This window comes from Choloepus didactylus, chromosome 1, assembly GCF_015220235.1.
Source record: "Choloepus didactylus isolate mChoDid1 chromosome 1, mChoDid1.pri, whole genome shotgun sequence".
NCBI classification, from domain to species: domain Eukaryota; kingdom Metazoa; phylum Chordata; class Mammalia; order Pilosa; family Megalonychidae; genus Choloepus; species Choloepus didactylus.
The window spans coordinates 104,871,466-104,884,003 of record NC_051307.1 but is presented as its reverse complement, the minus strand read 5'-3'; the positions used below and the strand labels follow the sequence as shown (position 1 = coordinate 104,884,003).

General features: G+C 43.3%; 1 protein-coding gene across 4 annotated transcripts in view; it reads right to left on the bottom strand.

Annotated features, from left to right (window-relative positions):
* MASP1 (mannan binding lectin serine peptidase 1) overlaps window positions 1-12,538 on the bottom strand; it is an 82,406-nt gene that overhangs the window by 31,305 nt on the left and 38,563 nt on the right. For all 4 annotated transcript variants that reach the window (XM_037838568.1, XM_037838558.1, XM_037838575.1 and 1 more), the window contains exons 4-8: window positions 11,087-11,218; window positions 8,617-8,813; window positions 4,850-4,997; window positions 2,987-3,105; window positions 2,248-2,326 (exon numbers count right to left, since the gene is read on the bottom strand). In XM_037838568.1, the coding sequence (XP_037694496.1) occupies window positions 2,248-2,326; window positions 2,987-3,105; window positions 4,850-4,997; window positions 8,617-8,813; window positions 11,087-11,218 (675 nt within the window). The remainder of the gene's footprint in view (window positions 1-2,247; window positions 2,327-2,986; window positions 3,106-4,849; window positions 4,998-8,616; window positions 8,814-11,086; window positions 11,219-12,538) is intronic.

Here is a 12,538-nt window from a genome sequence, read left to right as displayed (position 1 = left end):
TTTGCACAGCCATAGATCCTGACTCATCAGGATTATAAAATTCTGCCCCTGGAGGAAGCTTTGCATTCATCTTGTCCAATGCCCTCATTTAGAGTTCAGCACGACTTATCCGGGTCACCAAAGTAAGGTAGGGGCAAAACCAGAACAAAAATCCATATTTCCATCTCCTGTCCGAGCATGCTTGTCTTTAACTCACCCTTCACATTTCTTATCTGTTCACCACCTCTCTCCCCACAACCCCTGGGGACTCTCAACTTCTCAGTTCTTTTTGCATCTCTCCCAGGACCTAGTGCAGTGCTTGATATGGAGAGATGCTCAGTAAATGCCTACTGAGTGATGAGCAAAGATGCAGAGAATGTCTGATGGGAACTCTAATAGCATTAATCCAGCTATTATGGGAGAACCAAGTCATATGAGGGAGAAAAATATTCCTGTTTTCTTTAGTACGGAATGACTGGGTATTCTCTTGTTGACTAATGTAAGGCCCATAAGATAGCATCATAAAATGCAGCAGTATCTTATTCTATTAACACATCTGTGTCAATAAAATGGTGTGTGTTTTCATCAGGAGAAATTATTATTAAAACTTCCTGTGCTTTCCTGTGAATAAAAGAAACCAAACCTCTTCCTAATGAAGAGAGGCGGGGGTGGGGGATTGGGGGGCTTAGTTTTATTGAGCTCTTATTCCTGGTGCTTCACAAGTATATTATGTATATTAACCCAGTAACTCCTCCTTGGAACAATCTTGAAGACAGGAAACTGAGGCTCAAAGAGGCATAGGAACACTCAACTGGTAATCTCTGGATTTGAGCCTGGAATTTCCTGTCTCCAAAGCCATATTCTATACTCCACATCCCATATCCTACTTTTCTTTCTCTTTCAGAATGTCTCGTCGCTCTGCCCTGCCTAGTGCTTTGCTTAGAACTCATTCACAGAACTACTGCACTGAGCCACATGCTGGAGGAGAGAGTACATAACGTCTGTCAGCATTTGAGTTCCTTGTTGTCTGGGATCTTGTCTTTTCCATCTGAATTTCCTGTAGAATTCCCACACAGGGATCCAATAGATATTTGTTGAAACTTTTTGTTGAAACCATAAAATACTCCCCTTTTCCACACTGGGCCCTGACTCCAAACATATCATCATATAAAAAAGAAAAGTTAAGAACAAGCCCATTTTACTTCAAAGTTCTGCCTGGGATTTGCCTCAAGGGAACCCCACTGCCTGATAGTGTTCCCTTGGGGCAGCGGGAGTGGATCTGTCTTCCTCCAGAATGTGAACCATTTAGGTAAAAGGGAGGGAGGACTCCACTCCAAAGTTTACATAAAAAGTCATGAGATGGTGGGGGGGGGCAAATTCTTGACTTCTCACCTCTCCTTTTCAAAGCAAATCCTCCCCTCCCTTCCTCCCTCCCTCCTTCCTTAGAGTTTTTCTTTCCTCCTACCTCCTTTTATCCACATTGCTACGGATTAGTTTTGTAAAACTGTAGTCCTCACAAATCTTGCACTGAAATCACCTGGGCAGGGAAGGGTGTGTGCGTGCGTGTGTGTGTGTGTGTGTGTAAATTTGTATTTTTAAAAAACTATTAGATGATTTATATGGACTATGATATTTTAGAACTACTGTAATACATTGAGAATTAAAGCAAGTCCAGACTTTCTATTTTACGGTTGAGATGAAGGCTCTTGTCCATGTCACAGAGTGGGTTAGGGACAACCAAGACAGGAATTCTGGGTCCCAAAACCCAGGGCTGAGCAGTGCCACCTGCTTCACACAGGCCCACTGTTGTAATCCCAAAGCCCCTTTGTGGGCAGCGCTAAATTGCAAACTGTCTCAGAAGATTTAGTGGGTGTGACTGATGGCCACACAGAGACCTGTCAAGGTCACTCAGATCTGGGCACCAGTGGCAAAAAGTTTCCTGAATTAGCAACTGCCAAATCTAGTTTCAAACCCGGAGACATTCTATCCCTTTTACAAGGTTGGCAACCTACCTGCATGTAGAGGTAAAATCAGCATTTATGAAGTAAAATAGGACCCAGAAGAAACTTCTTTTGGAATCCTAAAAGCTTAGTGCTGAAAGGGGTATTAAGATCCTTTTTGTCTAACTCTCACTTGTCTGTTGAACTCCTTCCCCCATCTCTTTTAGAGAGGTCTTGTCAAGTTTCCTCCTTTGCTTGGTCTCTGCTTGGATCCCCTCAATGCTGGGGAGCTCGTTATCCTTATAATCAACCTATTTTATTTTCTTACTTTTACAAGTGGGAAGCTTGTTACTCCATGTCCCATCCTTCAGACACTCAATCTGGAATGTGTCCATTTCCACATTATCCTAGAAGAAACACGAAGAAGGTGTGAGAAGAAGGAAGTGACAGTGGGGTGGGGTGGTTTTTCCTCAGTAAAACCAGCCCAAACTTGAAATCTGGCTATCCTCCACCAGAATTTTCCACTCATGGATCTTTAAGGGCAAGCTTGAAGATAAGAGAGAAAAAGATAGGCTAAATTTATATTTATTTCCCCTTGGAGAAGAGGGAGAGGCTGTGTGCAAGAAGAGGTTGGGCAATTGCACAGTTGTTTCTTTGTTTTTGTTTTTGTTTTTGCTTTTTAAGCTAATCAGGTGATTTTTAGGAGAACTACTGTTTTATTTGCCACCTCTAAAACCTCTGCTTCCTTTCCCAGTTTTCCCCCAAATAAGCCTGATGAAATTTGTTGAGGTTGTTAGTCCTGATTTTAGAGTTGTATGGATCCATGTGTTTTTGAAATTCAGACCAGCCCAAGCTCTGATAAAAGACCTTTGTGCAACTTCCAGAAGTGAGAGACTCTGGGACACATGCTTTGGCTTTTCAGAAGACTGCAATTTCTGAAACATTTTGGCAGTTTACGGAGAAGCTAAGAAATACTGTGCTGAGGTTATGAAAACTTCTGGAAGCACATCTACCCTGTGAGGCTCTGGAGCAATCTCTGGCCTGCTCTTAGGCACGAGGTCCTGTACCTTCAACACTTTGTAGCCTGTGTCACAGCTGACGAGCACTTGGTCTTTGAAGGAATACTTGGCTTGCAAGGGCTCAATTTTCCCATGGACGAGAAGCTTCAGGTCTGGGCATTCCTTCCCTAGTTGGGAGCAAATGGAGGGACAGCAGGTGAGAAGACAAGGAAAAGTCTGGTAGGGGGAGTACCAGATCCTAGGAAGTGAGATTTGATGGAGGTGAAAAAAACCCACAGAACCTTCTAGGCAATCCCAGAGATGTGCTTTGCAGCCTTGAACAAGTCACCTTCCAGCTTGGGACCTCTGTTTCCTCATTTGTGAATGAAGTGGTTGGCTAGATGCTTTCATTAAATCCTCAGAAGGGGTATTAAACATCATTGAATCCAATCCTTATCTGATGCTTTCTCTACAACACCCTCCATAGTGGACACCAAACATACAGCGACAGGGAGCTCAATACCTCCCAAAGCTGTACATTCTACGCATGGACTTCTATGAATAAATGAGCAGCATTTCCTTATTCAGATTGTGATGGTTAGTTTCATGGGTCAACTTGATTAGACTACATTTCCAGTTATTTAGTCAAACACTAATTTAGGTGTTGCTGTCAGAGTATTTTATAGATATGGTTAATATCTACAATCAGTTGACTTTAAGTAAAGGAAATTTTCCTCAATGTTGTGGGTGGGTCTTATCCAATTAGTTGAAAGGCCCTAAGAGCAAAAACTGAGGTTTTTTGGAGAAGAAATTCTGCTTCGAGTATCAGGCTGAGTTTCTGGCCTGTTGTCCTGCCCTGCAGATTTTGGACTTGCCAGCTTCCTCAAAAATATGAGCTAATTCCTAAAAAAAAAAAAAAAAAATCTCCTTATATATATGAGTATACATATGTGTATAAATATGTATACAGACACACATAATATATATATATGTACATACATACATAAATATATATAGATGTGTATATGTAGGTCTATTTGTCTCCTATTGGCTCTGTTTCTCTGGAGATCCAATTGATACTCTGCTGAAATGTGTCTCCCTGTAATTTTTACTCTTTGGGCATAGTTTGCCCTCATGGGCAACTCAGATTGACCCTAGTGGCTCTTTCTTCCCAAGACCAATACCTCTGAAGCACTGGAGAGACTGTGATGCCTCCAAGTCCTCTCCACTAGTGAAACCTGACAGGATTTTCAGGCCTGGAGCTATCCCTGACAATTTTTCCTGGACAAACCCTATTTTGTTAATATCCTCTTCATCCTTCTCCCCAGCACTGGGTGCTGAATGCGACAGTGCAGGCGGGGCCAGGGCTGCAGGGTCCAGGAACCATGGATCAGCCACACCCAGCTGCAATCTGCCCTCCGATGTCAACCCTCTTCTTCCCTGGGTTACTGCAGACCCCCTGGGTCAAATGGCTATATCAGGATTGGAAAATGAGACCCATGGGCCTTGCCAGTCTGGTCAAGGAGGCAAACTGCCAGAAAGAAACACTCTGAGCTACAGGGCCACACCCCACTTCCCGCCCCAGACTTGGAGAGGCTGGAATGGAGGGGTCCTTTCCAGGACTAATGAATCACAATGTGAGGGGGTGGGGCTTAGGAAATAATATACTTTTGAAAGCTCCCACGTAATTTTGAGTGCAGCAAGTTTTGAAAACTACCAGTCGAGTCCAAATTCCACCACCATCACCAGCTTGGCCCCCATCGGATAGGTGGTGAACTGAGTCAGGGGATGGAATGTGCCTAGAGTGGGCCCCCAAGCTACTCAGTGGCAGAGTTGGGTCCCTGGCCAGCACCCCTGCCCTCCCTCAGCCACCCTGCAGTGAGGGCTGAGCCCCTGGTGAGCTGTGATCTGGGAGGGGAGAGGCCGCGTTACCTGCTGCCTTGTACAAGAGCCTCCAGCCCCGGTTCTCGCCCGAGTTGTCGCTGTGGAAGAGGATCTGGATGCTGTGGCTCTGAGTTATGATGGGTTCTGGGGCTTTCTCTCCACAGAAGGGTCCCAGAGCTTTTGGACCAGCTTTAATCTATGAGGCATGAGATAGGGAAAGAGGAAGGGTGACATCTGAGCAGCCCAGGTGGCTGCTACAGGGGGCTCTGGAAACCTTGATGTGACCCCATGGTGTTCACTCATGTTTTGAAGGCACATACCCCCATCTCCAAACGGTTTCATTTCCACTCTCCTGTTTATAGTTTGCAATGACTCTGGAAGTGGACAAGGCAGGTGTTTTCATTTGTTAGGGCTGCTGTAATAAAGATCCACAAATTGAATGGCTTAAAACAACAGAAATTTATTCTCTCATGTTTCTGGAGGACAGAAGTCCAAAATCAAGGTGTTGGCAGGACCTGCTCCCTGTGAAGGCTCTAGGGAAGGGTCCTTTCTTGCCTCTTCTAGCAGCAATCCTTGGCACTCTGTGGCTTGTGGCGGCACATCTCCAATCTCTGCCACTGTTGTCGCATGGCCTTCTTCCCTGTATGTTGCCTCTGTTTCCAATCCCCCTTTCCTTTCTCTCAGTCATTGGATTTAGGATCCATCCTAAACTAGTATGACCTCATCTTAGCTTGACTACATCTGCAAAGATCCTATTTCCTAACAAGATTCATAGGTACCAGGGGTTGGTGCTTGAACATATCTTTGGGGGACACAATTCAATCCACTACAGAAGGCTAATAATCCTCGGCTTAAAGATGAGGTGCACAAGGTTGACAAAGTCTCTGCTCTCAAAGAACCAGCAGTTCAGTCAGGGGACACTAACAATGAATAAACTTAAAAAATACTTATAGGTTGTGGTAAGGGTTATAAAAAGATAATCAGGATTGATATAAATATATAAAAGAAATGTAGTCCACATATTTATAATTAATAGTAAAAAATATATGACACATAACTCATCATTTATATAGTAGATAACAATGATGGTTGGGTAACTTGAAATAGGCAGTCAGGGAAGACCTCTCTGAGGAGGTGACACTGGATCTGAGACATGTAGGATGAGTAGGAGATCATCATGTGAAGAAGAGAGGAAAGTACTTTGCAGATCAAGAAAACACCACATGTAAAAACCAAGGCCAAATGTGGGAAAGAGCTTGGCATTTCTGAGAACAGAAAGGAAGCCAGAATGGCTGGCACAGAAGGAGGGCAGCAGAGAATGCAATCGTACTAAGTTGGAAAGCCAGGCAAGGACCAGATACACTGAGAAATTTAGACTTTCTTTTTTAGGGGAGAAATACTTATTGTTTGAATTTTACTTTTGCAAAATAGTTCTATGAATTAAAAAGGTGAAGTTCACACTGGTTCTGTGTAGCATGCAATAAACCACAGCATTGCTTTCAACATCTTTTTGTTCCCCTTATGATCGGTAGCCTCTCAGTAAATTGCCTGTCTTGAGTTTTGCGATATCTGACACATAGGTTGTAAGGAAGAGTTTTTCACAGGTTAAAGGGAAACAAGGAAAGCTGCAAAAGCTTATATCTGAAACATTTCTGAGGGGCATATGCTTATCAAAATGTTTCCAGTTATTCTATGATTAATTTCATTTTCTATAATTTCTCTTTTTTCTTTTTCATGGGTAATTTAGATTTAATTCCAAGGGCAATCTTCATCTATTATAGATTTTATAAAGATCAGTATGAGAGAATAGATTGTACAGGGCAAGGATGAAAGCCAGAAAACCATTTGCAGTTGATCAGGAGAGAGAGAATGGTGATTTGGACTAGGGTGGAAGCAGTGGTGATGGAAAGAAGGGAAGAGGTGCTATTAACTCATTCAGATTTCCCAAATCTCAGTCCTGGGTCCTTCCTATGATTTCTCTTTCCATCTCTGAGGACCAGGTCACCTTAACCTGCATTTGATGACTTCCACAATCCTGGGTAACAACCTTGTCTTGTCATTCTTACTGTGGAGAGGGGGAAAAAAAATGTGAAGCCCCCAAAGATTCCATGCCTAGATAAGGCTCACATGTATCACTTCCGGAATACTGGTGCAGAGGCAAAATTCTCAGGTGGTCCCTGTGGCCATCGTCCCTGGTGTTACTTCCATGATTATGTGACATTACATGGCAAAAAGGATTTTGCAGATGTAATTAAAGTTACAGGAGGTTCTCTTTTGGGCCTCACCCAATCACATGAGCCCTTTAAAAGCAGAATTTTCTCTGACTGGTAGGAGAAGAGGAAGTCAGGGAGATTTGAAGTGTGAGAGGATCTGATGCGAGGGAAGTTTTCTGTTGTTGAGATGGGAGGGAGCCATGTGGAAGGAGCTGAGAGCAGTTTCTAAGAACTGAGCAAGACCCCAGCCGACAGCCAGAAAGAAGATGGGGACGTTAGTCGCATAGCCACAAGGAACTGAATGTGCCGACAACTCGAAGGATCTTGGATTCGATTTTCTCCAGAGCCTCCAGATAAGAGCCTAGTCTGGCTGAGACCTTGATTTTATCCTTGTGAGACCCTAACCAGAGAACCCAGTTGAGCCTGCTCAGACTTCTGACTTACTGAACAATGAGTTAATAAATGGGTTTTGTTTGAAGCTGCTAAATTTGTGGTAATTTGTCACATAGAAATAGAAAACCAATGCTCTGTGCTTCCTACTATCCCACCTGGAGCCTACTACCCTTTAGCCTCTGTATCCAGGTAGGGAATAGGCCAGGTTCTAAGTTCCTGAGTTTCCTTTCATAGATCTCTGGCTTCTCTTTCTCTCTTACTGGGTGTTCTTTGACATTTGCTACTGTGGACAGCTCCTTCCTTGACAGTCTTGTTTTCTGGCTGTCTCAGACCTCTTTGACTGTTCCCCTCAGCTTCATGTGCGGCACCTCTCCTCTATCTAGCTCTCCGAATCTGTTGTGTTCTGGTTCCCATATTCTTTTCTATCTAGGGAGTCTGACCAGTTCCCATGGTTTAATCTACCACTACTTATACACCTGATGGTGCCTATCTTTATCCCTAGCTCAGCATCTCTCCTGAGATCAGACCTTAACATTCGGATCTGTGCTACACTTGGATGCTTCAGCTGCTCCCTCTCCAAGAATTGCTGATTTTAGTTCTTTTCTATCTCAAAAATATCTCCCCCACCACCTCGGACAATTTTCAAATTCAGGCTGGCTTCACACCTTACCTACATTATTGGAACAACTATAAACTGAGTGTTTATTGGCTTATACATATCTCTTCCCTCTTTATTTGCCTTTCACATAGCCCTATTTCCCCAAGCAGGACCAGCTATAGAATTTGTGGGCCCCAGTAAAAGTGACAATGTGAGGCCCCTTTTTAGAAATTCATTAGGGATTTCAAGATGGTGACAGCAGAGCATTAAACCAAGAGTGGGGCTTTCTGAGCACAGGGCCCCATGTCACTGCACATGTTGCATGCCCATAAAGCCAGTCCTCCCCTCAAGGGATCTTTTTAAAATGAAGATCTGACCTTGTATTCTTCTGTTCAAATCACCCTGGAACCCAGGGATCAAGTTTTGGGCTAGGGAAGACCCCTAGACTAGAACCAGTTAAGATGGTAGCTGTTGTTTTAGATAATAATCTTTTAGGAAGCTAGTTTCTTGGCCTCCTCTCCTGGGAGAAGGTGAAGGGCCTAGAATGTTAATGCTCGACTTCAGCCAAGATTTTCCAGCATCCTTGGGGCAAGTGTCTATTGCAGGCTCACCTTGATGTAGTCATAGGGGCAGGGCACCTCGGGATGGTCCTCAATGTCGAAAATGTCCTCAAACTGCAGGCTGACCATGAAACCCTCCTCCAGCTCGATTGTGTAGAAGCATTCGGAGCTCTTGGGGTAAGGGTTGGGGAAGTCGGGGCTGGTGATCACGCCGGTCCTCTGGGTAAAGAGGTTGTCACTGCATTCCACTGTGGAAACATCAGAGCAAAATGGCACACCAGCACCGTGGCCACAGAAACCACTTTCTTATGTGTTACTGTATGATTTTCTTAGTGGTCCCAGGAGGGATACAGAAAGGAACCATTGTCCCCATTTTACAGATGAGGAAACTGAAGCTCATTGAGGGGAAGTGATTTATCTAAGCCTATATATCCTGTGATTAGCAGAGTCAAGACTCAAACCCAGACTTTCTAATTCTCTGTCCAGGGCTGTTTACCTTGTGTGATGACTCTTTTCATCAGGTTCTCTGAGATGGGAGGGGTTTTGAGATGAAGTGGTCAGAGGGAATGTCTAGATCTCCTTTGTTCCACCTTTCCCTCAGCCCAGAACTTCATTCAGATCTCTTCTTAATGCCTTCTTTGATCCCTCATCTAATAAATGCCCCCTCATACACACCCTTACTCTCTAGCTCATGACCTGGCTTTATTTTTCTTCATGGTGCTGACAACTACTTGCCATTATCAAATATATTTATTTGTTCATTTTCTTACCCCCAGTAGGCTGTAAGTTCCATGAGCTCAGGGATTCTGTTTTGCTTCCCCACTTTCATTTGTCACTATCAAGGACCCAGTGTCCTGAAATTCTGGCCATAACTTAGCCCTGCTGATGCGCCTTTATTTGCCACTGAACATTTGTTCTTGGGCTGCCCAGTCCTAGAACTTATATCTGGGATGTCAATCCTTTCTGAGACCCTCAGTCATTCTGCACATTTGCAAATGGGAAAACTGTGTCCCAGAAAAGGGGATGCAACTAACTTAAAGTTACATAGCTATGAGTTGCATAGCAAGGTTTAGCTTCAGGTCTTTTGAATCCCCATCTGTTTTTATTTTCTACTCAATAAACTTTCAATGGAGGCAATTTCACCCCTAAGGGGGCTAAAATTGGCTCTTGGTGGGGAGGAGTCTTACTCTTTTTATGCATAAACACAGATACATATAGCACATAAACAGACACACAGTGTATCTGTAGCATTAAAATTTCTCCAGGGGAGGCAGGTGGTAATTTGAAAAACAGTGTTAGAAAAGTCTCTGGGAGGAGAGGTGATAATGAAAAGATTGAGAAACCCTGCTCGGTTCTGTCTGTTCTTAGTCCCCACTGTACTCAGCACATAGCAGATACCCAATAAATACTGAGTGGAAACAACAGAAAACATAACCCTCTTCAGGAAAACGCCTGTGTGTGCCTGTATTATTATTATTATTATTATTAATATTATTATTATTATTTTGTACTGCTTTATACTGATATAGGGGTTTTATTATGAATCAAGTAGCAGTTTTTGAAGGAGGAAAGAAAAGAACTTTTTAACTCCAACCTTGCCTTCTTCCAGTGATCTGCACTCAGCTTCCAGGTGATCTTTCTAAAACAGAGTTCCATACACCCGAGTCAAACTAATCTACCGATGTAGCTCCCCAAACACTCCATGTTCCATCATGCCTCTGAATGTTTGCAGAGCTGCTCTCTCTGCTGGATTGGCCTCCTTCTGATCCATTCATCTCCATTAAAGGTGACCACCTCTGGAAAACATTTGCTGATTTATCCAAGCAGACTCAGGTCTGATTAAGCCATGTCCACACCTTCCTTTACAGCATTTACTTCTTTTCACCATTTGTTTATACGGCTATTGCCCCAGCAGTCTGGGAGCTCCTCATGGAAAGTGACTGACCCCTTCCATTTCTCCATTCCTGCCCAGGCTGGTGACTGGAATACAATGAGTATATTCATGAAAGAATGAAAATCAAGAGAGATAGAAGGATGGGAAGTCTTCTTGCTGTTTCTATCTTTGCCTCTCTCCTCCCTCTTCTTTCCTTTGGGCTGAGGTACTCTCTATCTTAGGGGAGTTTAAGGAACCATGGAAGAAAAGAGAAAAAGAAACTGCTGGGCGAGCCATAGGCCATGGCTCAGGGAGAGAGAACTGGGAAACCCAGGTTTTCCCTTACCTGGGCCAGGTTGAAGACCTGCAACAGAAGAGGAGACAGGGACATAGAGCAGAAATGCTGCTCAGAAATCAAGATGGCTAATAAGCTAGAGCTTCCCTTAAGCTCTTCTTTGACAACCTGAGCCCAGAGTCCAGGCTGGACAGGCATCCCAGCATCTTCATCCAGAAGTATTTGCGGTGCATCTCTATGACTTCAATTTTAGTCATTCCTATCACATATATATCTTTTCTCTGAGCCCCTTACAACCTTATTGGAAGATGTGGCACATAATGGTGACGGACAGACTCGTCCCTAGGCCCTACCTCGGCAGGTCCTGTTGTCCGTGTGGAGGAGGTAGCCAAAGCGGCAGGAGCAGTAGTAACCACCGATGTAGTTATGGCAGTAATGGTCACAGGACAGCTCCTCGTCCTCCCGCTCCGTGCACTCGTCCACATCTGCGGGGCAAGTAGAACCTCTCCGTCAATCATACACGCGTGACAATAAAAACAACAGCCAACATTTATAGGCACTTACTGTGGGCTGCTCACTATGTTGTGAGGTACGTGCATTCTTCCGTTTAATCCTCACATAGAATCCAGAGATAATGACTATTTCCATTTTGCAAATGAGGAAACTAGAACTCAGACAGGTTAGGCAACATACCCAAGATTACAGACAGCCAGTGTTGAACCCAGGCCACCTGGTTCCCGGTGTTGTCACTGTTTTCTAGCAGCTGCAACAAGAGGAGTGTGCCAAGTAACAACACCAGGAAGGACTGTTACTATGCCCATTCTACAGATGATACAACTGAGATATAGAGGCATTAAATAATGTAAACAGATAATAAGTGGCAGAGGTAGGATTGAAATCCAGCGGGCTAGCTCCAGAAACTGGGCCCTTAAGTTCTACTCTATGCTGCTTCTCTCATTCTTTCTAAGCCCCTAGTATGGGTCAAGCCCTGTCCTAGGTATCAGAAATATAAATGCAATAAAATGTATCTTTTCAACTCAATTTAAAAGAATGGCCAAAAACTTTGAACATACATTTTTCAAAAGAAGATATATGAATGACCAGGAAGCACATGAAAAGATGCTCAGTATCATTTGTTATCAGGGAAATGCAAATTAAAACCACAGCGAGGAAATGCAAATTAAAATTACATACCTGCCAGAATAGCTAAAATTTTAAAAATTGACAACATCAAATGTTTCTGAGGATGTGGAGCAACCAGAATTCTCAGACATTGATGAAGGGATGTAAAATGGTACAAGCACTTTGGAAAAGTTCTGGCAATTTCTTAGAAAACTAAACATACACCCACCCTATGCCCCAGCAATCCCACTCCTAGATATTTTCCAATTGCAATGACAACATATGTTCACAAAAAGGATTGTACAAGGAACATCTTTATTCATGATAGCCAAAAATGGAAGGAGCCCAGGGGCCTACTGATGAGAGAATGAAAACAAACCGTAGTCTATTCATACAAAGGAAAACTTCTCTGCTGGAAAAAGGAATGAATTACTGATACATGGAACAACATGGATGAATTCCAAAACCATCATGCTTGGTAAAAGAAGTCTTACCTTTGCCTCAAAAATATATTCTGCATGTGCTTGTTTGTATAAAATTTTAGAAGAGGCAACACAAATACATGGCAGAAAAAAATCAGAAAAAATCAGAACAGTTATTAATTCTAAAGGGGATTGACTAGAAAGAGGTTTGAGGGAACTTTCAGGGCTGATGATGAAGTTAAATGTCCTCATAGGGTTTTG